The sequence below is a fragment of the Pygoscelis adeliae genome, unplaced genomic scaffold (assembly GCF_000699105.1).
Source record: "Pygoscelis adeliae isolate BGI_AS28 unplaced genomic scaffold, ASM69910v1 Scaffold286, whole genome shotgun sequence".
In the NCBI taxonomy this organism is placed as follows: Eukaryota; Metazoa; Chordata; class Aves; order Sphenisciformes; family Spheniscidae; genus Pygoscelis; species Pygoscelis adeliae.
The window spans coordinates 9,353,684-9,381,132 of NW_008825076.1; the positions used below are offsets into that span (position 1 = coordinate 9,353,684).

Consider the following 27,449-nt stretch of genomic DNA (forward strand, 5'->3'; position numbering starts at 1 on the left):
AAAAAATCTGAAAAAATAAAAAAAATTTGGGGCAAATATGATATGAAGAAAGTGTTCAAAATACTTAGTTGCTTGGTTTGCTCGGTGGCGGTGGAAGACTTAAAGCAGCCTGCTGGGTGGCATGAATGAACAGGCATGAACACCACTGCCTTGGTGCTGCCAATTTGAATGATTTTTGCAAAACTGAAGCTCTGGCTGCAGGAATCAGCTTATTCCCTGAAAGCGTCAGATTTCAGCTTTCTGAAATGATTTTTTTTTCCCCAGCCCTTATAGCTGCAAAGAAAAGCTTGAAAACACTCTTCACTCCGGAAGGGGAATAAAAGTAACCTCTGACTCGTGTGCCTGGGGGCTCCGAAATTGAGGACAGGCAGAAGCTGGCGCATCCCACCTGCTGCCTTCGCCGGGCTGCGTTTCCCACCCGTCCCTCTCCGCTGCCTCCCCAGAGAATTGCACTTGCGTGGGCGATGGGAAAAGGTGTCGTCCCTTCTCGGTCTCCAGGGAATAAAATCCAGTTTGTGCATGAGCAGTGAGGCTCTGGCACGGTCGTGCCCTGCCTGCCCGAGGCCAGGGGGTATGCAAGAGAGCAGGGATGTCCTGGGACACTGCAGGGACGTCCTGGGACAGTTTGGCCGGGCAGGCTGAGTCTTGGGGATGCAGCTATTCCCTGCTCACCCTTGAGTCCTTTTCACAACCACAACACCCACACAAACACAGTGAGCCTTAGAGCCAGCACTGATATGAAGATGTTCGAGCAGCAGTGATGTATTGCTACGTGGTACGCACTGGTGTGCCAACAGCAGGGCAGTGAGAAGATGGAGGTGAGGAGCACCTTCACAGCGACTGCCATCAGCGCCTGGAGATGGCCCAAGAACTGCACCCAGACACAGAGCGTCAAACAGACACAGAGGGCAAGTCTGCTCCCGAGTTAACTACGGCTAATTCATTACGGCCCTTGGGCCAGAAAGGAACAAGGATGCTAAAGGGGGAGAGAAGGCTCAGGACTGCCCACGACACCATTTATTTATTCCAGGGCTGTTTCCATTTAGGAAATTTCTCTACCCTCATAGTACAATTATAGCACAGGAGGACTTCAGGGCTCTACCTCAGAAACTGCTATTCACATCGCTGCTGGATTTTAACAAAGCCTTTAGAGCTTGCATACGGCAGCTGGCCTGTGCTTTGCTCATTTAGGGAAGATGCTGCTGCTGCTCTGCCCCTACAGATCTCCTCCTTGCCTGTCTGCTCCCTCAGCTTCCTGCTTGCGTAGCCAAATAACGAGCTACGTTGTATAAAGTCAGCAAAACGATGCCCGCTGACTCTTCCCTGTTTAACATATGGGAAGGTCAGATGCACAGGGAAGAGGCCCAAGCACAGCAGATCTGCTGGGATGCCTGGGAGGTGAGACCTCCCCATCACAACCTCCAGTCTGATCCCAACCTGCCATTAGATCAGAGCCAGGTCCAAGCTGCAGCATTTAGGTCAGGCTCTAAACATTAACCATTAGTTTGGAGGATCAGTGTGGATGCAGAGCAATACTCCACCTAATAGAATAGACCTGGGTCTATATTTCCACCCACCCAATACCATGAATACACAGATGTGAGTTCGGTTAAGATCTCTCTCCAATGTAAGATGCAATCTTGCTGTAGCCCTAGTTCACATTTTGTGGCCCTGCAGTATCACGGTGATGGGACTCATTGCTCTACGCTAAACAGCCAACAAGTCCTGCCTTCCCAACGAGGCACCTAAAGGCCCCTTGCGGTCACGCGCCGCCATTAAGAAGGTACTGAGATCCCTCGGGTGCTCTTGGCTCCACAGCATCACCCAGTGTCCCAAAATAATTCAGGGCAGGAGGCTGGACAGGCTCCATCACTGTGCCAGAAACACACGTGCAGGAAAACACCAGGGAAAACATGCCCTGCAAGGAGGTTTCTAAGTCCACATCTGTGAATCCTGAGAGCACCGAGCTCCCCAGAAAGATCCCTTCATCACTGCAGAGTTTCAAGGCCATATGCCTCATTGATCAGCAGTTGTATGAGGATAGGATCTCTCTTTGAGCTTTCATTTGAACCGCTTGGGTGAGATAAGACCAATCACAGTAAGAAAGGGAACTACACTTCTAATTTTTAAAATGTATTTGCTAACAAATTTTGTCTCCTACCAGCCTGGCTGTCCTGCATACATATTTTATACATTTTGGAGGAAGAGACAAGAAGACAGGACTTACGTGAGCAGCTCTTTCTTGATGTCCTTGGAGAGGAATTTAAGCTTGAAGTTGGTTAAAGTAACTTCCCCTGGGTATTTTCGTTCTTCAAAGTTTTCCTCCGACACTTCTTGCTCGTCAGCTTCCGAGGAGGCAAAAGAGTGGGCGGCAGGCTCTGACTGCAAGAAAACAGCCAGGAAAAGTGGTTGTAGTGGTGGTCATAGATGCTGAGCCATGGCGGGAAAGGATCCCAGGTTCATCCCAGTTAGTACAGCATTGCCAACGCTCCTGAGCCCTTTGCAAGCGCCTTGAAGTACCCAAACCAGAGATCAAATAGTCTGCAGTTTCCCCTTTTTGTAGGATAAACGGGTAAAACACGTCTGTACAGGGATTTACACCTGGCTCTCCCAAGGTCTTGAAGGGATGAAGATCAGTGCAATCCCCCCATACTCATCCTCAGCAGCACCTGCCTCCCCGTGGGCAGAGAAGCAGCGTGCTGCTTCCAGGGCCAGGACGCTCACCCCAGCCGGGAGGTAATGGCTGGGCTCCCCCACCTGCAAGGATTAATGTGAAGTGGCACGCAGGGCCATATCTGCTAATGGCAGATACAAATCATCCCGGGGAACGTCACCAGGAGCACCACTGGTGCAAATGAGCTGAAAGGATTTACAATGAAGAAAGCACTGCAGACCCAGGAGAATGCAAGTGGTGGGTTCTTCCTTGGCAAAAGCAACCCAACAGATCCAAGAGCATCTGCTCCTGCCTGATTGTCCACAGCTGATGTCTGGTAGCACTGACAAAGCTAATAATACTCCTCTGCTATGCTCAAAGGGCAAACTGGGGGTTCCGGGGGAAAATAGGACAACTGTGCAAGCAAATATGGCATTCAATCCCCCATGAGATGTTATTTAAACATCAAGAGTCACCGCTCACCTCTTCTGGCTCCTCTTCCCGCTGACGGTTTGGTTTAGTGTAGTCAATGGGCCCATCCCATTCATCCTGGCGGGAGGTCTGGCTGGACTGGGGGGAGGTCATGGTGCTGCTCGTGGCACTGGTGCTGTTTTGGCGCTGGGACACATCTGGGGACTTCATGCTGGGACTACTGCTGCAGCTGCTGCTGCTGGGAAAGGTGCTCTCCCGTTTGCGGTGCTTGTTCATACTCAAGTCCAGAGTCCCATTTTCATCCACCTCAATGTCCATGGACTGAAAGGTCGGAAGCATGGCCAACGTTAGCAGCTGCCAGCAATTCCCTATGGGGATCTTGCCCCCATTTGTCTTCTACAATGCAGGGGGCAGATTATTCATGTCCCATCCTCTCCACAGTCAGTTAGAAGGAACTGAATGGAAGGGATGCTCTTTCATAAATATTTTCAGAAACATGCCGTGCAAATGCACTCCTCTACTACCAGCAACGTGGCATTTTGACTCAGTTGCTTGAGCACAGGCATCTAGTGCCATTTAAGATGCCCCATGGCATCCAAGACATCTGCCCAAGGCTGGGGGTGCAACATGGGACTCCTGGAAAACCTGTGTTCCTCTGAAAAATAGCTGGAGGTCAGCCTGGACACAACTGGGGAATCTCAAATGGCATCAGATACAGACCAGTGAGCAACTGAAATCAGCCCTGAGACTCTGCTTGGGAATGATGCTCGTCTCAGATGGGTAATCTGAATCATGATGCATCTCCATAACACACTAAGAGCCAAGATTACCTCCTCCGAACTGCATCACCCAAAGCAGGGAGTGAAAGGGTGATTATGTGATGAGTTTCTGCATTCCCTCTATATTTAAAGATTAAAATGAAAGGAAGGGTAAAAAAAAGGTATTTCTCCCATCCCAAACTTCCAGTTTTAACCCATTCTGCTGCGTGGTGGCGTGGTGGTCCCCGGGCACGCTCGGCTCACCTTGCCGGGGGCCTCTTGTTGCTTCGTGCTGAGATTCTCCGGCATTTCCCAGCAGCGGGTGGAGAGGTTGAGGATGGAGGTGGCAGCCATGTGTGCAGCCTCGGCGTCGTGGGAGTAGTCGAAGCCTGTGGAGGAAGATGAAGTGCTCTTCACGTAACTGCTGGAGGGGCTGTGGCTGGGGGAAGAGGCCTTTGGAAAAGGTTTGGCTGGAATAAAAAGAGAAGGAACAACACAAGGCTAATGTATAACCAGCACGGGCAGCGGTGAGAGGTTAAGTCAGTCTGACACAGCTAACGTATTAGCAGTTCCAGTGGCAACCTGCGGTTATTACCAATCCACGGGCTATTTTGTTGCCTGGGGTGTGCAATAGGAGCAGTGCTGGCTGCGGCTTGCGCAATGGTCTCTCGGTGTGAAAACTTAATTCATTAACTGACTCTGCCATCAAGTCCCCAAAACATGAGCGCTTTTCTTCATTAAAGCTACTCCTCGGTGGAAGCAGCTAAAGGAGAAAGTTTAGAGAAGCTTCCTGGCTCTTTTTTTGTTGTTCATAACTTATCTGCAGAGCTGACTTACGGGGAGATTTCTTGTAGCATGTTTGAAAACTTACAATTTAAAAAATTACATTGATAGCAAAACCATGGCTATGAAATACGAGCTTCCGATGATCACACCAGTGAAATATGGATTTTCTGACAGATGAGATATCATTTAAATATGCCTGAATAACAGGATTTACTACACAGCCGCACGCGGCCACGACACCGCACTGTAACTCTATGTCACAGCACGCAGCAGTGCAATCCTGGCGAGGCAATTTCTCTTTACACCCTACGAAACGAAAGTGAGTATTTCCCAGGGTTAACCCACAATCAAACTTGCCCTAATCTTGAACCTGGACCTGTTTAGGAGGGCCCTGACCCACACAGAGTCCCTCTGAAGTCAGTCACTTCAGTGGGTGCAAACAGGGGATCGCCTGATTTTCAACAGTCACAGGATTGTATTCTGAATCAATTAGCAAAATCTTCAAGTTCTTAATTCATTTCACTATGCCCTTTTTGGGGGAAAACATCCCCCCCCTTCAGTGGGAGTCTCACCCAGGGAAGACTCATAAGCTTTGGCCCGACGATGGCGAAGCAGCAAGACAACCTTGGTTGATGCGGCTACAGAGCAAAGCGATTTCATTATTCCCCTTACAAACTTGTAATATAAGACACTATAAAATGCTAATCTTCCCCAGGACTGCTTTCTTCCTCATTGTGTGTGTACATAATGCATATTGACATTAATGGGAGTTATGCACACACATGCAGGGGAATATAAATCCCTCTGGATGAAGATCTCTTTAAAATAAGTTCTCAGTGAAAGGAACAGATTTCCCTGCTATGATTGGCAATCATATTCATCTTGTCGCTTTGATTAACTCATTGGAGGTTTGCCCAAATGGTTATTCTTGTGTATGGCTGCTTGTTTTCGAGTCCAGTTTAATCCATGTCTTTGCGGCGGGGTGCGGGTATTTGCCAGCCCAACCTGACAATATCCAGGATCGCGAGATGCCAATTTCAATTTCACACCGTAGGCTCAGCAATGCCTTTCCATTTCGTAAGTATTTCTACCACTAATAGACTCGCAATCAGCAAATTAGTAAAATAAGTGATGAGAAAAAATAGAAAAGATTATCCTAGTGGGTCTGCTGGAATTATTTTTGTCAGTACAATTACCCTGAAAATTCTTTGCTAATATTGCAAATAACACAATCTATTCAGCAAGAGAATCACTTGTGCTGGGAAACGAATTACTTTTCCATCAGCCCTAACCCAGGATGACAGTGGCAGTTGTGCTCTCTGGCCTCCATCCAATTTCATTGTCTGATCCTTTACAGATTTAGTACTGTAATAAAGGGCGCTTCCATTGTAGTGCAACAACCAGGATGCTTTCAAGTACGAGCACTTTTTAGAGAGCAGCTGCATCAGGATTAAACAGGATTGTGGAAGTGGGATTAGCCAGACAGAAAGCCCTCTTAAGGCTGCTGACTTCTGCAAACCGGGCTCCTAAATATTTTTTTTTTTTTCCCCCCTCAAAAAGATGTCTTCAGGTGCACGTTTGGTGTCAAAGGGAAGGAGGAGGTTTAACATCACTCTGCGGCAGGCTGGCTCCCCATGCAGCTTCCCTCCTGCTCCTGACAGCCCAGCCCCTGAAGGTTTATTTAGCCATTTCATTTTCACCCACACTTTCATTGCACGGTGTTGTAACCAGCGCAAGGTCCTCGGTAAAGAGCAGAGGTGGGTGGCTGCGATAGGAAAGAGCGGGGAGATAGGAGGTGGGTGATCGATAGGTAGCAGAGCTGGAGAGCAGAGCACAACAGAGAAGACAAATGGGTGGAGTGGGTCATATATAAGATGGAAGAGAAGAAAACTATAATCCATTTAGCTAGATGAGGAAAGACAGATCAATAGATATGAACTGCAAAGCAGCGGGGACTGACTGAGGACAACTGTGTAACTTATCCCACCTAGAGACATCGCTTAGATTAATGTTCCCACCACTCGATGCAATTCTTCCCAAAGCCAAAGTGCCTCTCCCCCAGGCAAAGCTCTACCGGCAGCTATGGGCCCCTCTCTGCACCATGTACATGCCACAGGACGCATCCCAGCCTCCCCCATCCCCGTTTTTCCCCTTGCTTTGCAGCAGCAGGAGGGATCAAGCGACTCAGCCCCGAGCCTCCCATCACCCCAAGCCACGATCCCAAGAGCCTCGCGACACGCTGAGAAAGGCAGAAAACGCAAAACCCAGCCCATCCCTGCTCCCAACTTACATTTAAAGGCTTTAGGTGAGGTTTCGCTAGTCTGAATCTTTGGGGCAAGCATGCGTTTGCCAAAAACCTGAGCATCAAAACTTGCATAATCGAAGGTGACCTTGGAGTACTTCTCCAGCTCCTTGGCCAGGTTGGCCCGGGGGGTTGCTGGGACCATGTTGGGCCGGTAGCTTCCGTACTGAGGGATCTCCAGTTGCTTCACAAAGCACATAGGCCTGAGGATGAAACAACGAGCAGCAGTGATTTCTCTTTTCCTCGATGAGACGGTTGTTGGGAGGGGACCGGACGCGATGGGGACACGTAGCTGCACCTTGTCCCCAGTGGGTTACTGGGGAAGAAGAGGCAGCGACAGCCCTTCTACTCTCCCTCAGCAAGTCTGCAACTGGTTTGGGTCTCTTAGATTCCTTTTTTATTTTTTCCCCTTCCTTTCCTTTTTTCCTTTTTCTCTTTTTAGGCAAAACACCGAGGCATCCATCTCATGCAAAACAATATTCTTGCAGGCTGCCGTGGTGTGGCAGCATTTTCCAACAGCAGTAGAAACTTGGGCATCACTCATTTATGGGACCCATGACACAGGATGGCACACGAAGGCGTGAGGACCCCAGTTTAGCTCCACTCCCCACTGCAAAAGCACCAGGGCCTCTCCCCTGCCTGCAGAGTCCCTCTTAAAGACCTGCTTCTGCTGGGCTGCCTATCATGAATCAATTTGTCTTGCATATAAATTGTATATAAATGGCCTATTGTTATTCTCCTTCCCGTGACCTCTTCCCACCCGCGAGTCCTCGGAGTGGAAGCTCCTTGGAGCATGGACTGTCCTCATGATGCACTCAGAGCGCTCTGCGCCCGGCGTGGGCTCTGCTGGAAATAAATAAGTAATCGCCCTAAATGGCCTTTCCAAAGCACTGAGCGCTGGTGCACCAGGGTGCTCAGCAGTCCTGGGGAGCAAATAAATAAATTAATCAGACCTCGATGCCTTTGTGGGAGTGCTACTCAGGGCTCGTACAGCGGTTTTTATCCTGCACTCATTGCAAAATAACTAACTGTATTACAATCCATCTGTAGCCTCATGAATCACATCGGCTACGGAAGCCAGCGTCTATCAGGGACATCCTCAGTACCAGACAGCCCTTTCTCCCAGGAAGACAGAGACGGGCGAAATAACAAAATAAATGTGACTGGTTTGGCAATGATTGGCAGGTTTCTCTCCTCTGAACCGTGTGGGCTAAGGAAGAAAAGCGGGTGGACTTACGCGAAACTGCCATCGAGTGATTTATATGTAGCCTAAATCTCCTCCTCCCCCTCCCTGAGCCCACCTTACTTATAATGCTAATATAATAGCCATCATTCTCTGGCAGTTTGCATTGCAGAGCAATCGGCACAAATGCCTTCTGCTGCACTGGTAAAACCCTTTGGCCTGTAGCCTCAGCATTAATTGATGCTACAGAAGCAATTCATTGTCCTCAATGCCCTCCCTGGGATCATCAATTAAATATCTCCCCACCTTGGCGAGACTTATGATCATAATAACAGGACTCAGCAGTATCAAGATACAGCCGGAGGGAGCCGTGACGGCTGCTCTTGCAAGCGTGGCATTGCGGGGAGGGCCGGGGCAGCGCGGTTACGTGGCGCTGGGCTTCGCGGTCCCGTTTACCTGAGTATCCGGTCAGAATTGGAGCTGGTCTTTGAAGGATCACCAGACTGGGTTTGTTGCTTTTCGTGCGATTTGGCTAATTTTTCAGCAGCAGCAATGGGGCACCCAGATAAACTGTGGGAGTTTTTTTTTAAAGGAGAGAAAAAGAGAGAAGGAAACCAAGCATGAGGGATGAGCATGAAAATGTTCATTTCAGGGACCCAGAACTGCACTGAGCCCATGAGAAAAGTGTTTGCGTTTAAAAGGGTTTTTTTTATTATCATTATCCTAGCTTACTTTTAGTCTTGGCAAGCAGCAAAGCAGCCAAACATCAAGTGTCAAATCTCTCCAGGATGAGCCCCGGAGCATCCCCAGGGCCCGGAGGTGGGTCAAGGAGGCAGCTCCCCCGGGCTGAGCACAACAGGGCAGAAGGGGATGGGCTGGTTTCTTTGAGTGGTTTTAGCAGTTAAATGGCATTTTTGATTTGTATTTATTTGGCTCTTTTGCAGGGGCCGTTTGAAGGGAGCCTTCTGAGGGGCGCTTGCAGGGAAGCATTTGCACTTCTGATGTGCATGGCTGCCAGCACGCCGGTGCCTGGGGGAGATCGGGGGCTGTAATGGCTTTTGCTCACACACGTCCTACGCATAAGCCTGGCTCTGCCTCTTTGGGACAGCTTGGCTCTTACAGCGATTGCTCAGGGAAGGTAAAAACCCCTCACAAGCAGAGCCCGCATGCTCCCAGCTGACCCCAAGCCATCACAGGCACCTTCATCACCGGAGCAGCCAGCACCGAGGGAACCCCAGCCCAGCCCCACGTGAAATTCAGGGCTGCAACCCCGCCGGGTCTCAGCCCAAACCGCTGTGCCCAAAGCTCGCTCCATAACCCACTAACACCAGTGGATCACCTCGATCTCACTGCAATTGCTTGCTGCCTGCAGCAAACCGAGCTTCTCAATTAACCAAGCAGATTTCTCTAATTTTCCTTTAGCAGCTACGGCTACGACGAAGCGTCCACCAGCTTCCTCCACGGCTGAACGAGTGATGACACAAACTCACCTCGCACCTGCAAACGCATCGACGTTCGCAGAGCTGTCACCCTCTGCCAATTAAGCTCAAGTGCAACGAATGGTAAATCATAAATTCATGAGCGCATCCCTGTAGCACAAGCTGGTCTGGCTTTTTGGAAGGTTTCTAGCTTTTAAGCGCACCATCCCCTCCGCTTGCAGCCTTCCCGTTTGTAAAAGTGCTCGAGTTTAACTGAAGCCAGAGCATGGGGTATAATTACAGGTCCCAAAGTGCAACCCTGTCCCCTCCTGACCACATCTGGGCTGAGGTCCTACAGCAAAATTCCCAGCTCGTCAATAATTTCAGCCTAAACATTGTGGAAATTCCTAGAAATCCTGCTAAGTGCCACACCACCAAACACAAACACCACCCTCCAGTCAGCCTCACCGGGCACCCTCTGCTTCCCTAGTGCCAAACACCTCTCCCATGAACCCCCACCTGCATCTACCCCTCCGTAGTCCCACCTGCGAGCCTGGAAGCATTGCTCTGCTCTATTGCCCAGCCAGAAATCACTGCCCCGTCTTGCTTTCTCATATTATTCTTTGTTTTAGGGTCATCCCTACTTCGCCCATTACTCAGTACAAGAGTAAAGCCAAGGCTTTTGGGGATGCTTCCCCTGCTGCCATCCTTGCCCTGGCTGTTACGGAGGAGAAGTCAAAGGTGGTACCTCCTGTGCGTGTTGCGGTTGCTGTTGACGTGACCCTGTCCTGTGCAGCCTGGCGTGGGGCATTTCAACACGTTCTCGTGCATCGCCAAGACTTCAGAGCGACAAGGGGAAGGGGAGAGGGGAAGGGAAGCAAAAACAACTTGATAAAAATCAGAGAAAAGAAAAAAATACGAAATCATCAAGTCTTGTACGCTGGTTTCCTAGAAATCAGGGAACGTGAAATGCTCTAATTAGAATTCGTCTGCGTGCAGAAAAAAAAGATTTACAAGGCAGCAGTGCTCAGGTCAGCACTAGATTAGCATGTCTGCACACAGCTTGGGCTTTCTCCTCATTTGCTGATTGCAATCCAGTTTCTCCCATCCAGCCCCTCCTGCCCACCACTGTTTTGGAGCCAGGTCTCCCAATTTCAGGTAGTTCTAAGTGATTGAAGTTGTATCTCTGCTTTTATCCTTAGGACTAGTCTTTGTTTGATTTTTTTTTTTTAATTTTAATCTTCAGGATTATTCCTTCCTGCAGTGCTGACCTTAAAAGTAAAGAAAATAATTTGATTTGCAGGCTTTTCTAAAGCACACAGCTTGTGTTAGTTATTTATTAATATTTTTTCTGTGAAGATAGCTGTACTTTCTCCTTGTTTCCTGCAGTTCTGTGTTTATGGCAGGTCTGCAACCTTTGAAATTACTGATAATATATGCACAGGGAAAGCTATTTAGGATGCTGGTAGAGAGGTAGGAATAAAATATCTCTCTATGTATATATATAAAAAAATCTGTTATGATGATGATAAATATTTTCTGTGGAATAGATGAATCTCAATATAGGACCTTGTGAATTTTACAGTGATGAGAGTATAGGAGGAGACTCAGCTATCCTGCACGTCCTGAACGACTCCTCTCCTTTGCTGTACGGCAACAGCTTCAGCACATTTGGACAGCAAGAAAGAAGAGTTTCCCCTTCTTCCCAACATTTTTCTCCATTTGGGATATCATCTGCGACATTCAATGTAAAGATGGGAACAGCTTAACACACCTCTGGAGGTGGGCATCATTTTTAAAGCACGTCTTGAGAAGGGACCTCATTCTCCACAGGATGGTGCTAAAAATCTTTAAGAAGGGTAGGACTTCCTAGTAATCTCCACAGAGTTTCCCATGAAGAGTGAAAACACTTTGGTGGATAGGAGCATCCCAGAACAACTTGGAAAAGCACCATCCCATGCCAGAAACTCTGTTATACTCCAAGGATTAATATCAGCCTTGTGCTAGGGACTCAGTCATAAAATTCACATCATTTGGGACTATTTGGAGTGCCCATTGGCCTTGAGACAGCTCTACCCATCAGGTGTGAAATTCCCCCTAGGAGATAAGACTTCAGACTAATTTAAGCAACCCGTGTTATCCCACCAGGTACTCACTCTCGGGAGGGATCCTGTCTTTGTGCGGACAACCAGAGAGGCTGCGATGGTGAGGGTAGAGTCCCGTGACGTGGCCGGTCCCATCGCAGCCAGGAGTCGGACATTTGATTTCTCGCTTCTCGGGTCTTGAGGGATCTAGGGATTGTGGGGAAAGGGCAGTGGGAAGCAGGTTAGCAGATTCGGAGGGGAAGAGGTGGAAAGGAGAGAAAAATTGCTGAGGATGCTTCCCACCATTTTCGCAGTGAAACAGGGAGAAACCTTTGGGTTTGGAGGTTTTTCTTCCTGAAGGTGGAATTGTAACACTGGAAGTTTCAAAAATTAAAGTCAGCAAAGAAATTTGAGTAGCTAACCCAGCTAGGAGCATGGAGCGACTCACAGCGACCAAGCAGGCAGCCCAGCTCAGCGCCCGGGGGACTCTGCAGCCCCTGCCAAGTCCCTCATGTTGCTGTGGCCAGACTCCTACCACTACTTTAAAACCCACTTGGATTTTAAACCAGCTCTACTGCTCAGGCTGAGGTTTTCAAGACCAACAGGCAATTTAGCCAGGCAGTTCCCCTGCTGAGATCTAGAGGACACCATCATTTTGTGCATTCACTGTTGATGTCTAGGATGTCCCCATCCCTCTGGGCACTGAGGATTTGTGGCTAAATTCCCTCTGTGGGCTGTGAAACCCCCCAGCAGCCTAGTTTTCATGTGGTGCTGAGCAGACTAATTCAGCTGGGGACGGGAAGGAAGGAGACACGCGGAGGCTCGTCCCCATACCTTTGCCGTAGTAGCTCTTTCGGATGCTGTCCAGCGGTTTGCTCTGTTTCTCATCCACCTGGAAGTGCTTTACGTGCTCTCCTGGCAGCCGGCTGGGCTCCCGCACAATTTTCACCTGCTCAGCCTTCAGTGCGATGGCTTGTTCCAGCAGCCCCAGGTTCCCCCTCGTCATCATGTCATACATCTCTGACTCGTCGGTGACCGCTGATTTCTGGGAGCGAGCGTCATCATCTTTGTCGTCATCCGACCGGACCTCCACGATGACCGAGTACTCGGGCTTTGGGCTGAACTGCCCTTCACAGTGGCTTTTCTGGGTGTCCTGAGAAGTGTGAGGAGCTTCTTCACAGATCACTTCAGGAGCCATCTCCTCCTCCTCTTCGTCCTCCTCTTCTTCTTCCTCTTCCTCCTCCTCTTCTTCCTCTTCCTCCTCCTCCTCATCTTCCTCCTCATCATCATCCTCCTCATCCTCTTCTTCTGCTTCAGCCTTTTGTAGTTTGCAGGACTCCTCACAGTTTGCATCATCCCGGTGCTCCGGACACAACTCGCTGCTGCGTTCGCTGGTGACTTCGATGACCTCCTCCGCATCCTCCGTCTGGATGATGATCTCCTTGTCGCACTCCTCCTCCACTAACTCCTCTCCCGCATCCTCGTGGACCAGATGCACAACGTTGGACGGCGGCTTGGAGACCTGCAGCTCAGCTTCAGGCAGCTGCCCTTCGATGGCGAGGGTTTCCTCCGCTATTTGGCCTAGGTTTAGGAGAGAGTTGGCGATTATTTCTTGATAGCTGCTATAGTTGGCCTTGCTGGGCCCAGACGTACTTGTTGCTGTGTTTTGTCCATAATGGGTCGATTTTGCTGGGCTTCTCTCTGAGGGGAGGGGGCGGGGGAAGAAGGAAAAGAAAGAAAAGAAGGAAAAGAAAAAGAAAAAAGAAAAAAAAAGAAAAAAGGAGGAAAAGAAAAAGAAAAAAGGAGGAAAAGAAAAAGAAAAAAGGAGGAAAAGAAAAAGAAAAAAGGAGGAAAAGAAAGTAATTGTATAAGCTCATAAACATCTTTTTGTCTTACTTAAGCTTAATTGAAACCAGAGCCTGACTGTTATACCCCTGGAGCAGCCTAATTTATTGCATTTGGGAATGGCAGGTAGAAAGGGGATTTCCATTGGAAGCTTTCGCGGGGCTCAGATGCGTGCAGCTTCCAGCCCCCCACCATCAGCAGCCATCTGGCCCCCTCGCTCCCAGTGCTCCCCGAGCCAGGGGCTCCAAACCAGGGAGCAACATAGTGCCAGGACCTCGGCTGGACACCCAGCCTGTTCGCCTGTCGCTCCTCTCGGAGAGTGGCCGGATCTGGCCAGGGGGACGGCTCCTGCACCAGGGAAGGCAGCCGAGCCCCTCAAGGCACCGATGCGGGACCCCGGCTGCCTTGCCCGCTGTCTTCTGAGCCACGTGGCAAGCTCCTTTATGCTTGCCATGGGTCTTTCCCCAGGGAGCATCCCTGATGGAAAAGCTCTCATTTTTAAGACACCAGAGATGCTCTGTGCGTATCCCCTCAGCTTAACCAGAGCTTTGCCGTTGTTCTTCCACCAAACATAATAATTGAAGGACCCATCCTGTACATAATTCAGAGGATCTATAACTCCTGGTTATTAACACTCCCTGCCCTTTACTCATCTGCAGAACACAGCTCTGCAATCAATAATGATAAAGCACCTTCTGCCGGCTCGGGGCTGCGGGTCTCCTCCTGCTCCACTGCCTCTGCCTCGTCCTCCTCCAGCGTCCCCTCCGACTCGTCAGAGCCGGACTCCTCCTTCACCTCAGCCTCCTCGCTGCCGTCGCTGTCGACGTTGTAGCCTTCATCCAAGGCCAGCTTGAGCGGATGGGATTTTCTCTTCGACACCAGATGTTCGGCCTCCGCATCCTGAAGTTTCCTCTTCTTTGCTAGAGGGCAGCTTTGTAAACTGCAGATGGGATCAAGGAGCAGAGAGGAGGCATTGCCGAGTGAGAAAGGCATGGCTATGACATCTGAACCGGTTAGGCAAAGGCAAGTGGGACAAATACAAAAATACTAAAAAAAAAAAATCATCCAGCAGCCCAGATTTTTAGCTGTTTTAACCCTTTGTGGCCAGAAGATCTGCTCTCAGACCTTGACTATTTGCAACTATCTCAACTTTACTCAGAAGTCAGCGCAAGGATGCTGAGCTCGCTCCAGCAGTCTGACCAATGGGCAGTTGTTGTCCAGGGAGCAGCAGGACCAACAGCTCCCAGCACCACTGTTGGTGATGGCCACCAGTGCCACCACGAAACCAGGCAGGGGATGCAGTAATCGGCCCCTGGGGCATGTCCACCAACTGCTCAGATTTCACCATTACAGGGTGATGAAAACCATCAGTTAAGGCTGGCATGGCCTCAAAGGCAGCCAACGTGCTCTCATTTCCCCTCCCTGTCTATAGAGGCACTGAGCAGACCAAAATCTCTGCCTGCCAACAGCTCCCATCAACCCTAGGTGCCCAAGCCCAGGTACTGTGCCATGGTTTGGGGTCTGTGGGAAGGCTACGGTTAGCCTGGTAAAGCAGATCCCCCAGGATCCCTCACGAACTGACAGAGAGACAGAAATAGGCTCTTTGGTAGGCAGATATGGGGCAGGTGAGTTCGGTTGCTGCTCTGAACCAGCCTCTCTCCAGCGAACGTCTGTCTTTGGGTTTCTTGCTCACATTTCTCCATCCCCACTATCTCCAACCCAGCCTCACCTTCTGTGTCTTGCATACTTTCCACGGATGTGTCCTGAGCCGTTACAGCCTGGGGTTGGACAGCTTGAGAGGAAAACAAGCAACCATCAAGAACAGCAATAGGACTCAGAGAATTCATTTTTAATTAGAAGTGTATAAACTATGGTCAGTTAAACAGGTCCTGTGCACAAGGAAGAAAAAAACTGCAAAAGGGAAGATAATTTCCCTCAAATGGTTCAGCTTGTCCCTTTGAATTCCAAGTGAGGAGGGCAGGAGAGCAGCCTTGCAGTTTGCTAAAAATTAATGAAATGGCTCACCCCATTTAATTAGATGAACGGTTCGTTATAGTTTTATGAATATGTTTAATTAAAGATTTGCATGTGTAAGAGCAAGCTTTTAAAAAGCAGACAACTACTGCACTCCGCCTCCCCTCTGCCACTCTTCAGTTTTCTTTTCCACCGGTGCAGGAGGAAAACACGGGCTTTTCACTTATTTGATGGCTTATCAGGGAACTGGGGTTCCTTGCAGTAAGAAATGGGGGGCTTTTTGGAGAGAGCAGGCTGGGAGCGGATCGAGGAGGTTTTAGGCAGAGCACGTTGGGTGGCGATCACCAGGACAAAAATCAACAAAAGCACCTCAGAGCCTCACTTTTAGGGGAATGGATGGGATTTAGGTGACCAGATCTTCCAAATCCCTGCATTTGTTCCTGCTGCTCTGCGGGAGAGGATGAGTTAAAGACTTCCAGGGGGCTCTGGGCAGCGCTCGCAGCCACTTGCTGCCTTTGCCATGGGCTGCAGCAATGCAGCTTGCTGCATCCCTCGACACGGGGCCGCACGCATCCCCTGCAGGGGTAATTAGTCCCAGCTCCAGGAGCTATAAAGGCTCCAGATAAGAAGCAATAAAGCAAACATTTTCTGGCAAAACCAGATTATGGCATTGATTAGAGGATGCCCAAGTGACTTGCCTGACGTCTGAGGAATTCTGGAGTCATGTAGGATTAATAACCTCATTTAGCACCGTATCACCCTCGGCCCGGGAAGTTGGAAGCACTAATGAAATCTCTTGATGACAGTGCAAAGGGAGAAGGCATCGCCAGCCCAGAGGGGATCTGGCCAGCCTGTTATTCTTGGAGTAAAAGACACAGGACAACATTAAATAGTACTAAGTGCCAAGTCAGGCTTTAGGGACACAGAATTTCTGCTCTCAGCAGAGAGCTCAGCCCTTGCAGCAAGCTAAGGATAAGGAGGATCTGAGTGCGCTAATGGATGCAGCAGCGCTGGATGCACCGATGGGTTATTAATGGCTCAGCTCCCCAGAACACCCTGCACAAGTCAGATCGCTGTGTTCAAAGAATATAATTCAACACAAAAGCAGGACAGGAAAGGGTTACTGAACTGTCAGGGGAGTAGGAATTCCTTTGGGGAGACCGGCTTGCTTTAGCTTAGCAAAGCTAATGCTAAGAGGGCAAATGACGGCAGCGTGTCCCCTAAGGGGACACAGCTTTCTCCATGAGGCGGGTATGTGGCCGTGGGTGTCAGCTGCACCTCCTGGCCCCTGCAGAATGAAGTCCCTCCTTCCTGCTGTCCCCTTTGCTTGTGGCCCAATTTCAACCCGAGATGCCGAGCATCCTCCAACACCATCACTTGGGAGAGGGCTCCCAGCTTTTTTGGCGTGCACACGCAGCCCGAGCCCCGCCGTGCCTGGGGTCTTGCCTGCCAGCGAGGCATCCCTTCCCGAGCAAAACGCTCGCGGACATATATAAAAAGATCTCGTCCCGCTAACGTGCGTAATTGGAAGAGGGAGCTCCCCCCTTCGCTGCTCCCTCTGCTGATGATCTGAAAGTCTATTTAATTTTAATTGCCCTCAGTCATGACTGAGGCTGCTCTGTCCTGAGCAGCCCCAGACACGCTTTAAGTGACTGCATGCCAAAAGACAGAGCGGTGTTTATGTTACCAGTGACTTGCCTGAAAAAGGCCTTATTCAGTGGGAAACAAGAGCAGCTCTGATGAAGATGTTACAGGCTTTTATAAGCTTTCCTGCATCAATTAAAGCTGATTCCCCCCCACCCCATTTTTGATGTGGTGAAATGAAGCCTGCAGTAAAAAGTATGTAGGAAAGAGCCAAGTGCTTCAGCATCAAGGTTTTCCGAAGCAGGTGGCGATTTGGGATGTCTCTGGCTTCGGTGCGTTAATTTAATCCCTTTAAAAAGCACCAGCGCAGAGGTGATGCTCGGCATGTTCTGGGACAGGCTTTCTCGTTCCCGCTCTCCTCCGGGGAGGTTTCATATATTTTGGCAGGACTCCCAAAAGGGGAAAGGGGCTTCGAGGTCTATTAAAGCTGCTCTCCTTCCCCGCAACAGCCACCGCACAGACCCGCTCTCCCCCTCTCCGCAGCCTTCATATGCTTGACAAAAGGGCCTCTTATTGTTATGCAGACGAAGCCCTGCTTCCAATTAGTCGATTAATCGTCCAGTTAATCAGGCAATTAGGTGACAGCTGCAGAGATGGCTTTGTGGAGCACTCTGTCCTGCCCCTTATATATGTCACCTGCTCCAATTACCACCTCCACTCAAGTGTTCAGCAATAAAAGTTGGAGAAGTGGCATGCCCGCCGCTCGCTCCTCCCGTCTCTCCAGAGTAATAGGAGAGTGGAGGAGCGGAAAAAGCTCTGAAATTGGGTTGGTTAAGGTCCAATTACTCTTTGACACACACGGCTTTCTAACCGAGGCTGCTAGGAAAGGCAGCCCCTGCTATTAGCGCCTGTCCAGGTTAAAGACTCCTACCTCTTGTGTAAGCCCTTGTGCGAGGTTTAAAGGGAGCTTAGAGATGGGGGAGGCTGTTATTTATAATGAGAAGCTCTGTAGGGCTGCAGAGGCTCGCTCCCGCTCTTTTGGCTGCTGCTGTCGGCATGCCAGCGCTGCTAAATGAGTGACAACAGGACCTCAGTGACTCAACAGGGGACATAGGGCCAAAGGAGGAGCATCTGGCACGAGAATTGATGTGACACAACATTGTTTGGGGGCAATAAGAGGATGTAAAACACATGGAAAAGAAACTCTGGTTAGTAGGATGTTGTCCCTAATGATCCTGCAACACAAAACATGGGCATCAGGTTTTGCTGGGGTTTAGATTTGGGATGGGACAGAGGGTGGCTGGAGGGTCTTCAGTCTAATGTGACCCATCCAGAGCTCACGTTTTCATCCCTTTAACTCCTGTGGTTCTTCTGATGTGTGTTGTCAAGTGGTGCCCTGAGGACTTGGGCACACAAGGTGCCCACCAGTATAAGCTCCCCAGCAAGAACTCCACCCCATTAGTCCCGTGGGTTTGCTCCCCTCACCCAGGTTCCCAAGCCTGTAAGGAGCTGCAGGGCTTCACCCAAGCCAGTCCCAGCATGGGGCCTTCCCTCCCTCCCACCGCCGAGGAGGAGCAGGGTCCTTACCTCACCTCCTGGCCGATGAGCTCCGTGGGCACTGGGCGAAGGGGCAGGATGCAGCAATGGAAACAAACACAAGGTCAAAAACACAACAGGGGTGCCCAGCCCCCCTGAGACACCTCCCTTCTCTGGTGGATCATCTCCTGCCTGCTGCTGGGTTTCTATTGCCTCCTCGGGCATCCCGTTTGGGAAAGAAAGGGCAAATCTATCCTGCCATCATTTACTGCACGCCAGCCTGTAGTAAACCATAATCCTGCCTTGTAAATCCTCATGCCTGTGCTTAATTTCAAGCACGTGAGTGCATGCTTGCAGCATCAGGGACTACCTCTCTCTCTAAATACATGACGACTTTAAAGTCAACAGAGCTATACTGATATACATGCATATGACTCAAAACCTTAAATTTTCTCATGCCGCCTTCTCTATGTTTGCCTTTAAAATATGCTCCTCAGTTACTTTTTGTACAGTTCACTACTGTTTTGCCGCAATGGCCACATTTACCCTCTACCTATCAACAGGCACAGGCACGTTTTTCTCCTCCCTTTGTTACACCGGAGTGATGTGGGAGCCCCTGCCTATGCTCGGACACATGGTAGGGGATGTGCTACTTGGCTTTAGGGTAAACAGCAGCTTGTAGGGTTTTTAGGGATTATTCCCCACTTGTGAATAAGAGGACATCCCGCTGCTTACGATAACAACATACAACAACATGACATCGCTGCTGAAACCTTACATCCAGCCAGGAATCCAAATAATCGGGAAGAAAAAAAAAAACCTCACAACACAAGTCTAAATTTGCCCAGGCTAAAAACCATAACACGTTTGCTCAATTTGTTTGAGCTAATTGGATTTCCTGGGATCCAGCTCCCGGTGGGATGACTCACAAGCTTCAACAAACTGGAGGCAGCGGCAAGTCCCAGGGTGTATGCAATAAATTACCTGTTCACATCAAGAAACCCAGATTCGAGTGCAGGGAAGGCAGGGTGCGAGAAAATAAATAGGATCAGGGCACTCTCATTAGCCACCTGAGAGAGTACCTTTATGTTTGTACAACAAAGCAATGAGACCCGAAGATCCGAGCTCGATTCAGCACAATTGGCAGCATCTGGGTCTTGTTTTGTTTTTAAAAAGATGCGGATGCTAAGAAGAGCAAGGAGGAAGGTGGTCCAGCACAACTGTGTGGGTGAAGCTGCAGTCCTTGCAGCCTTCACACCTCTCCAGCTAGCCCAGTTCATCCTTCGCTTCCAGACACCTTTGCAGTTCATTGAATCCGTGGCCACAAAAAGGAACCAAAATGGAGAGGCCTGTCTGTAACCATCACACGTGGCCACGGGACCACCCGAGGTGACACCCTTTGCTCCCTACCGGAGCACCTCGCCTTCTCCCAGAGAGAAAGCATGCAAAGAAAGACCAAGAGCAAAGATAAATAACAATCAAGCTTTGCATTCACAAGTCATTTGTCCACACGTCCCTGCTGGGGGACGGCCCCGTTTGCTTCTCCAGCGTGCACTACTTCTGCCAGGCACTCTCAGATGTGCAACTTCAAAGCCGCTGGCAGAGCGTGCATGATGAAAGTCCCAGGAGCCGATCTGAAGCTCCAGTGATTGCGATCCCCCTAAAGCAAAGCAAGCAAAGGGGCCCTTTTTTTTTCTTCTTATTTTCCTGGGTGTAGGGGATGAGTGTTAAATACTATGAGGACCTGTAAAGGTTTGTGGTCAGGAGTTTTCCGGGTTTGTAGACAAATTTTGGTGGGGTTGAAGGGGGGGCAGTGAGCATAACTTAAAGAGTTAAGCCTGGACCTGAAAAATCAAAGCCTATTTGGAACAAGCAAAGCGCAGGGAGCTCAGGTCTATACATCCCCGTGCTGCGGGATAACCAGCTGCTCACCTCTGATAGACTTCGATCGCGTGCGTGCTCTCTTATCGTCATTTTCTAAACTCATCTGGAATGGAAAGAAAAGATAATTGTTGAAAGATAACAAGAAAATTATTGTTAAAGGACAATCTCACATGTGGTTGTTGCTCTGTGTAAATACCTGGGCGGCAGGGAAAGCCTTCCCACGTTTTTGAGACAGAGGCATTGCATTGCTTTTGTTGTGCAACCCACAGTGCCCAAATTCAGCAACCTTAAATGAATTTCCACATCCTGGGACACAACAAGGACTCTCTGCTGCTCGGGCACCACAGGGGGACAAACACCCAGATGTGATGGCCCGTGGTGGAAAACAGCTGCGTCTGAAATATCACTTGTTAAGGGCAGAACTGATTTCTCTGGATTTACAGCACAGAAGTGCTGTGAGCACCTAGGCGAGTAGCTGGCACATATTCAGAAATCTCTGAATATGCAGCCAAGCTGATCTCGTGCCCGGGAAGGGCAACTTTTCGTGTAGTGCCCTAAAGAGCAACCTCTCCTCTCTGCTTAAATTTGACACAGAGGGTTGCATCTAAATAACCCCTGCAACATGGACATCAAACAGGAGGGTCTGCAGGGAATACGGGCATGAATAAGTAACATTGGGGACTTCAAAGTGCTTGATATTAATTAAACATCACCACATGCCACAAGGTAGCAGAAGGCTGAAGTGCAGCCACCTCTGGGGTGCAGTGTGGGCTCTGCACCCGCGCCCCGGCGTCGGGGGGGAGCTTTGAAATCAGGCTGTGCCTGGAGGTGGGAGTAGCGAAACCAGGGGACCTGCACGGTGGGGCAAGAAGATATGGCGAGAATAATAGAAATGGGATTTCATGAGACTTAATGAAGTTGTTGAAGTGGTCAAAGAGCCGGTTTTACATCTCGCCCTTGACACAGATGCTCCCTCTGCAGGCAGGTGCATTTGGCAGCAAATGCCAAGGGGGTACGCAGGATTGGGGTGTGGGCAGGGAGCTGGATCGTAGCCTGGTAGGTTGGGGACAAGATGATTCGGGTTTTATTGCAGTGTTACCGTCTGGGACATTTCCTCCTGGGATAACGAGGAGAGAGAAAAGGGGGGAAAGGACCATTTCCAAGTGGGATTTCACGTAGTAAAAACAAATTCTCTTTGGAGCATCCTCTACAAGTCCCAGTTGGAGAGGGATACAACCAGCTCCTGTGCCATCCCAAAATGAGGAGGCTCCACAGCTAACCCTCTGGCACCCCCGAAAGAAGGGGGGACACGAGCAGCTACTCCTCCTGGTCAAGGAGCAGGAAGGGACACGCATGCAGAGCACGAGCTTCTCCGCTGGCGGTGGGGATGATATACGCATGATATGTGCCACTGCATCCCCATGTGCACCTTGAAACTCTTTTTTGATGGCTGCTGCTCACAGTCCCCAGCAGAAGGGTCCAGGGGCCCTCACCCATCACCTTCAGAGGGTGCACTGCTTGGTTTGGGCCTGTCTTGTCCCCCTTGAGGTTCGGGGGTGGTGAGGAGGGAGGGAGGGAGGCTGTTGGGCAGGAAGGGAGAGGGGATGGAGGTCCCCAGCCGATGGGGCACCGCAGCTGAAAACACTTCAAAGGGGAGGGATGAAATTTCCCCGATTGCCTCCCTCCCTCCCACTGCCGCCCTCTGGAAACGCAGTGTTAACACGCAATGATTTATGTGATTTGTTAGATGGGGAGACTGCAGGAGGGGGGGAGGGCAAAAAAAAATCAAAACCTGGAGCGATTTATGCGTCCTGTCAGCATTCAGCTCGTGGCACCGCGGTGTTGTGCTCCACGTTTATTACAATCTTCCCAATAACACAGCAGACAATTACTATGATTTCTATTTTTAAAGCCCCGGTTCCCTGCAGACCAATGGCTCACATTTAAAGTGTGGAGAGGAGCAGGTGTCAAAGGGACTTCATTACATTTACGAGCCTTTCAACATCGGCGTGCGCTGGGCGAGCTAGCTAATGCCACCGCACGCCGACAATACGACTAATACGTTTGATTGCTGGGAGCCTGCCTCCAACCAAAATGAATTTCAGAGAGGGCTTTTTCTTTCTTTCTTTTTCTTTTTTTTTTTTTTGACAGTTTTCCCAGGGAACTGGCACGTGTTGGGCTGGTGCCTTGGCAATATGGGTTTCCTGCAGATAAATTATTCAAAGCAACAGAGGAGGGAAGGCTGCGGGAAGCATAACAGGCACCGCCTGCACCGTGCCAGTGCTGGCCAAAAAAGAGGAAGGGCTGGGACCCTGCAGGGACAGTGGGGGAAAAGCAGAGCAAAACTTCAGGTTTTTTAAACCTGCCCTTCAAGGACAAGCTGCTTGCCTATAAATGGGGGAGATCTAATTTCACGTCACATTGGTCTTCAAAAAATTAGGTATCATGTCTGAGCTAACATCCAGGCTCCTCACTACACCACAGCACCTCCTAAAGCAATTCCTCCCGTTGCCTTCGACACCTCTTTCAAGGCAGGATCAAATGCCCTGGGAAGACGGGAGCACACTCGGTCACCGCATGGACAAAGGGGACAGGAGCCACCTAAGGCAGGGACGGACCCAACCTTGCTGAGGACCAAAGGATGGAAAAGACAAATAGGCCGCCTTGCCTGGCCTACTGTACAGAGCAGCCTTTTTTAATAAATAAATAAATAAATAAAATTATTGGGGTTTTCCCCATAGGGAAGACCCCATTACTGGGTTAGAGAACTTCACACAGCTCCACCGCTGTGTATTTAAAATGTTTTGCTTACAGCACCAGAGGGATGGCGCAGGCTCTGCACACCCAGGCTTTGTTTTCTACCATCAAGCTCCTTCTCTCAGCTTAAATCGAACAGTAGCAGCATCCTCAAAAGTCTTCATTTCCCGCCAAAGTGCAAAAACACCAGGAAAAAGATCCATTTCTGAGCTCAGCCCCTGCTCCTCCCAGGCAACTTAAATTAACGGACGTGGCCACTACTGTGCTTCTGGAGCCTCCGTGGTTATCGGGCTCAGATGCATGAAGGTTACATGAAACCACTGTCCTTTATTGTTTGCCTCCTCAGCGAGAAGCCCTCTAGACGGATCGTTTTAACGCGCAATTTCAGGTCACACAGTGCATGTTTGCAGCCTTGGAGACTGACGGGGTATTTTCGTTTGTTCTCTCTCTTGTTCGCATAATAGCCAGGCTGAGAAGCTATCTGGATTTCATTCTTATTATTTTACCTCTGAATGGAAAACAAAGCAATCTGAAGGGAAACCTGCAAATAATTTATTGCTACCAGATGCCAGCCCCAGAGCATGTTAGTCTGCTAGCTGGAACGAGACAGAGGTTTATACCGCTCCTCCTCACCTTATCGCTGGATTATCTCTCACATTAAACCAAAATAAGCATCTAGCAGATTTCCTAACCCAACGCCAGGAGACAACACAGTGGAAAGGACCCTGCGCTGGGTCTCAGGGTACTCACTTCAGGATTCAGCTCCATGCTCTGCCACTGACAGTCAGGATAACCTTGAGAACATCACTTCATCGCTGGGTGCCCCATTTTTCCCCCTCTTCTCTCTAAAGGTGCCGTGGTGCAGGGGCTATTTCTTGCCATGTGTTTGCCCCGCACTAAGGAGCTTCCTGACACGACCATTATACAAGCTATACTGATGATGTCCCAATGCTGCAAATCTAAATCAGTGAGGTTTAGGCAGATAAACTTGAAAGACAGTTTAACCTGAGTACAACGCGAATTTTAACAGCCTACTTCTTACAGTAACGGTCTTGTTCTGCTGCCAAGACTACAGCAATACAGCGCGGGAACAGCAGCACGGATCTGAAGTTTAATTTTATGGAGTACCTACAGGGTTGATGTTTTCTTCTTCTTTCTTATCTTAACACACATTTCTTTTCCGATGGAAGACCGAGGTGCTAACCGCTGGAGCCTCCTGTGCACTGATGCCCAGGTGTGCCTGGGCTTCGACAGCTCTATGCAAGTATACCATTAAGGGCCACGGTGAAATTCCCCGCCGTCAGCGGTAGCACTTTATATGCATTCAAGAGCATCATGGAGCTCAGAGGAAATAAACACGCTGAAAAAGCCTTCAGCTGGACAGAGGGAGGTGAGGATTCAGTGGGAATATTTGTTTTACTCTGAAAGCAGCAGAGTTGCCATCAGTGCTTATTTGTGGATATAGCAAAATGCCATTTGCAAGAAGCTGTGTCTGAGCTTTAGAGGAACAGACGGACAGACAGAGCCTCTATTTCTAGTTAAAAAACCAAAACCTAAATTGCCTAGCAGCAGGTGAAGCAGGAGGAGGAAAATGCCAGAGGAAATCACATTTTTCCTACAGAAGTGCTGAAAAATGGTTTTCTACTCGGTCCTTCCCCTCTTCCACATCCAAGGAGCCCCTTCTTTAGCTCCTCAAGGGAAAAGACAGTACCAAGCGCCCTAACGAGGTAGGACCCCACTATACCTCACTCTACCCTGGCCATGCACGGTCAGAGATGGTCCAGCTCCCGGAACCCTGTTTCAGGGCTGGGTTCAAAGGCAGGATGAGGGAAGGGAAGGGAGAAGGATGCTGTGCGGGAAACCTCCACCACCACCAGCCTTGTTCCAGCAAACTCGTTCAAGCTCTCACCAGGGAAGATTAATTTGCTGGTTAACTCGCACTGTTGTTTGCTGCTTCTTTCCTACACAGGGATCGCCGTATCAATGCGAGCCAATGAAGGGAGCAAACCCCAAGGTCCTGCTGGATGCGGACTATGGGGCAAATCACAGCCAGGCAGCAAAACTGTCCCTCAGCCACCCACCAAGCAGCGAGGATGGGTTTGGATGGCCGTCCTGTTTTCTTTTGGAGGGTTTTTATTTTCCACCCCATGAGGAATGGCTGCTGCAGGCTGAACACGGGTGGACAGACCTGGATCTGAGTCTCCAAATCTCTTCCCCCCTGCTCCCTGCAAAGTGCCGTGCCATCATCGGTCATTGCAGGACATGAAGAGGGTTTCATCCCGCTGGACCTTCTCTAGCTGTTATTTAAAAAAAAAAATAAGTAAGGGGTGATAGAGGAAGAAATACCCCTTGATCAAGAGTCTCCCTCTACTTTTAAAAAAAGCTCAATAGTAGCTCCCAGCTGCTATTTTATAACCACACTGAGATTAGGGTTGGTTTTTTTTCCCTTCTTCCTTTAGGGTCTTCCCTGCTGCTTGATTTAAATCCTCCTGACATTCCACCTATTGTGAGTCCCATCCTCGGCTGAATAAACTACCGTCTGCCTTTTGCTCTCGCACTGCTTCCAGGAAAGGACACCCTGTGCGATGTTCTCGGGCTTGGAGTCGGGGGGAGGATTTTGCCTTGACATCTTTAGATGCAAAACTGCAGCTTGTACTCACCTCAAATTAAAAATTACAGCTGTGTCACAAACATCCTCCTGAAGCCGTGCTGTCAGTTTTCATTTGCAGAAAGAGTCCAACCCCCACCCAAAAAAAAACCACCCCAACGCTGTGAATGAAATGCTTACCGAGCGCTAATGTTCTGTAGTGATAGCAGAGGCATCCTCCGCGCAAGTGAAGCGGACCAGAAAAGATGCTCCTGAGCATCTTTTGATTTGACACGGCCACAGCTGTATCGTGTGATTCCGCAGCGCTGGCAGTCGAGCATTAGGCTGGGGTGATCTCATATGCAGTAGTTTAAGTTGACATACACTTTCCTCTTGACTGTTTGAAAGTGTTACAACACGCAATCCAAACGCCATTTCACATGCAGAGACCTAAGTGGCTCTGTACGTGCAAACAGCTCTTACGCCAGAAGAGGAGGGGTAGGGGAGGAAAAGAAATATCACAGTTCTTCGACCCCATTGTTTTCAAGCTCGGTGGTAAGCTCCCTGTTTCATAAGATTATCCTCGAGTGGCACAATGCGTGGCAATTGCTGAAGTGAGCTACGTGTACATCTCCAAAGAGGACTGCGGCAGCCTGTGCTCATGGCAGGGGATGGGCTCTGGTGGCCCCATCAATGTCGGCCCTACCTGTCCTAACAGCAGCCAGCCATCAGCAACAGCCTGCCCTCTATTCAGCGGTACCCCCAGCTAGCTCACCATGGCACAGGGGAATAGGGAAGATTTGGGAGAGAAAGATTCATTTCTCCATCAGCCACCGGGGTCCAGGACGAGCACAAGCAGGAGCGTCCATGCGGACGGTCTCAGCTGGCTCCGTGCAGAGAGCACCTCTCCCCAGCACTGGTCAGAGATCTCATTTCAGACCTGTCATGGGAAATTTTATCCTGCACCTGGACTTCTTCAGAGGCAAAAATAAATAAGTAAACGTGCCCCACATCCCATTGTCCTTCACTGCTGTGCATCCTGTGGATTACAAGCCGTAACTGGCCTGAAAAACTACATTTAAATGTATGTGTGCTCATAAATACATATTGTAAGTGCAAGCGTGCACACATGGTGCAGATCCAAGGGTTAGAGAGGGACTGAGACCTCTCTCCCCCCTGTGAGATGAGGCCTGCACACACACACAGTATCCTGGCCTAAACTAAGTTCTACCTGGATTTTAGGAAAATATAGCAGAAAATAAATATGCTACTGCACTGATATGCAAAGAAATATTTTTTAAATTTGCCTAAATGGATTTAAAGTAACGCATGGGAAAAACTGCTCATAGAGAGCTAGCGATAGCCGTACCAAAGCCAGCCTCCTCCGCCCCCTTCCTATTCAAGTTTAATTTGGCTTTTATAATGAAGGGCCAGAATTCATCTATATTGGTCACTCATGCACCTCAGGCCGACAGGCTCAGTCTTGCAGCCAGCGATGCGCAGGATCGGGCCCTTGCGTACCCTCGGCATCCCACGGTGTGACTCTTGGTGGACCTGGCTTTGCAGGACCAGCACTACCACCTCCAGACACCTGCTTCAAAAGCCGCAGCTCCCCAAATCCTGCTCCCACTTCAGATGCCCCCTCCCACCTCCTCCTCTTGCCCCC

General features: G+C 49.6%; 1 protein-coding gene across 1 annotated transcript in view; it reads right to left on the minus strand.

Moving 5' to 3' along the window:
* MYT1 (myelin transcription factor 1) overlaps positions 1 to 20,542 on the minus strand; it is a 34,153-nt gene extending 13,611 nt beyond the window's left edge. The window contains exons 1-12 of the mRNA XM_009326895.1: positions 20,488 to 20,542; positions 18,607 to 18,637; positions 15,191 to 15,253; positions 14,152 to 14,401; positions 12,451 to 13,315; positions 11,689 to 11,823; positions 10,281 to 10,371; positions 8,571 to 8,684; positions 6,920 to 7,134; positions 4,108 to 4,232; positions 3,137 to 3,406; positions 2,228 to 2,382 (exon numbers count right to left, since the gene is read on the minus strand). Of these exons, the coding sequence (XP_009325170.1) occupies positions 2,228 to 2,382; positions 3,137 to 3,406; positions 4,108 to 4,232; positions 6,920 to 7,134; positions 8,571 to 8,684; positions 10,281 to 10,371; positions 11,689 to 11,823; positions 12,451 to 13,315; positions 14,152 to 14,401; positions 15,191 to 15,253; positions 18,607 to 18,637; positions 20,488 to 20,542 (2,369 nt within the window). The remainder of the gene's footprint in view (positions 1 to 2,227; positions 2,383 to 3,136; positions 3,407 to 4,107; positions 4,233 to 6,919; positions 7,135 to 8,570; positions 8,685 to 10,280; positions 10,372 to 11,688; positions 11,824 to 12,450; positions 13,316 to 14,151; positions 14,402 to 15,190; positions 15,254 to 18,606; positions 18,638 to 20,487) is intronic.
* Positions 20,543 to 27,449: the final 6,907 nt, after the last annotated feature.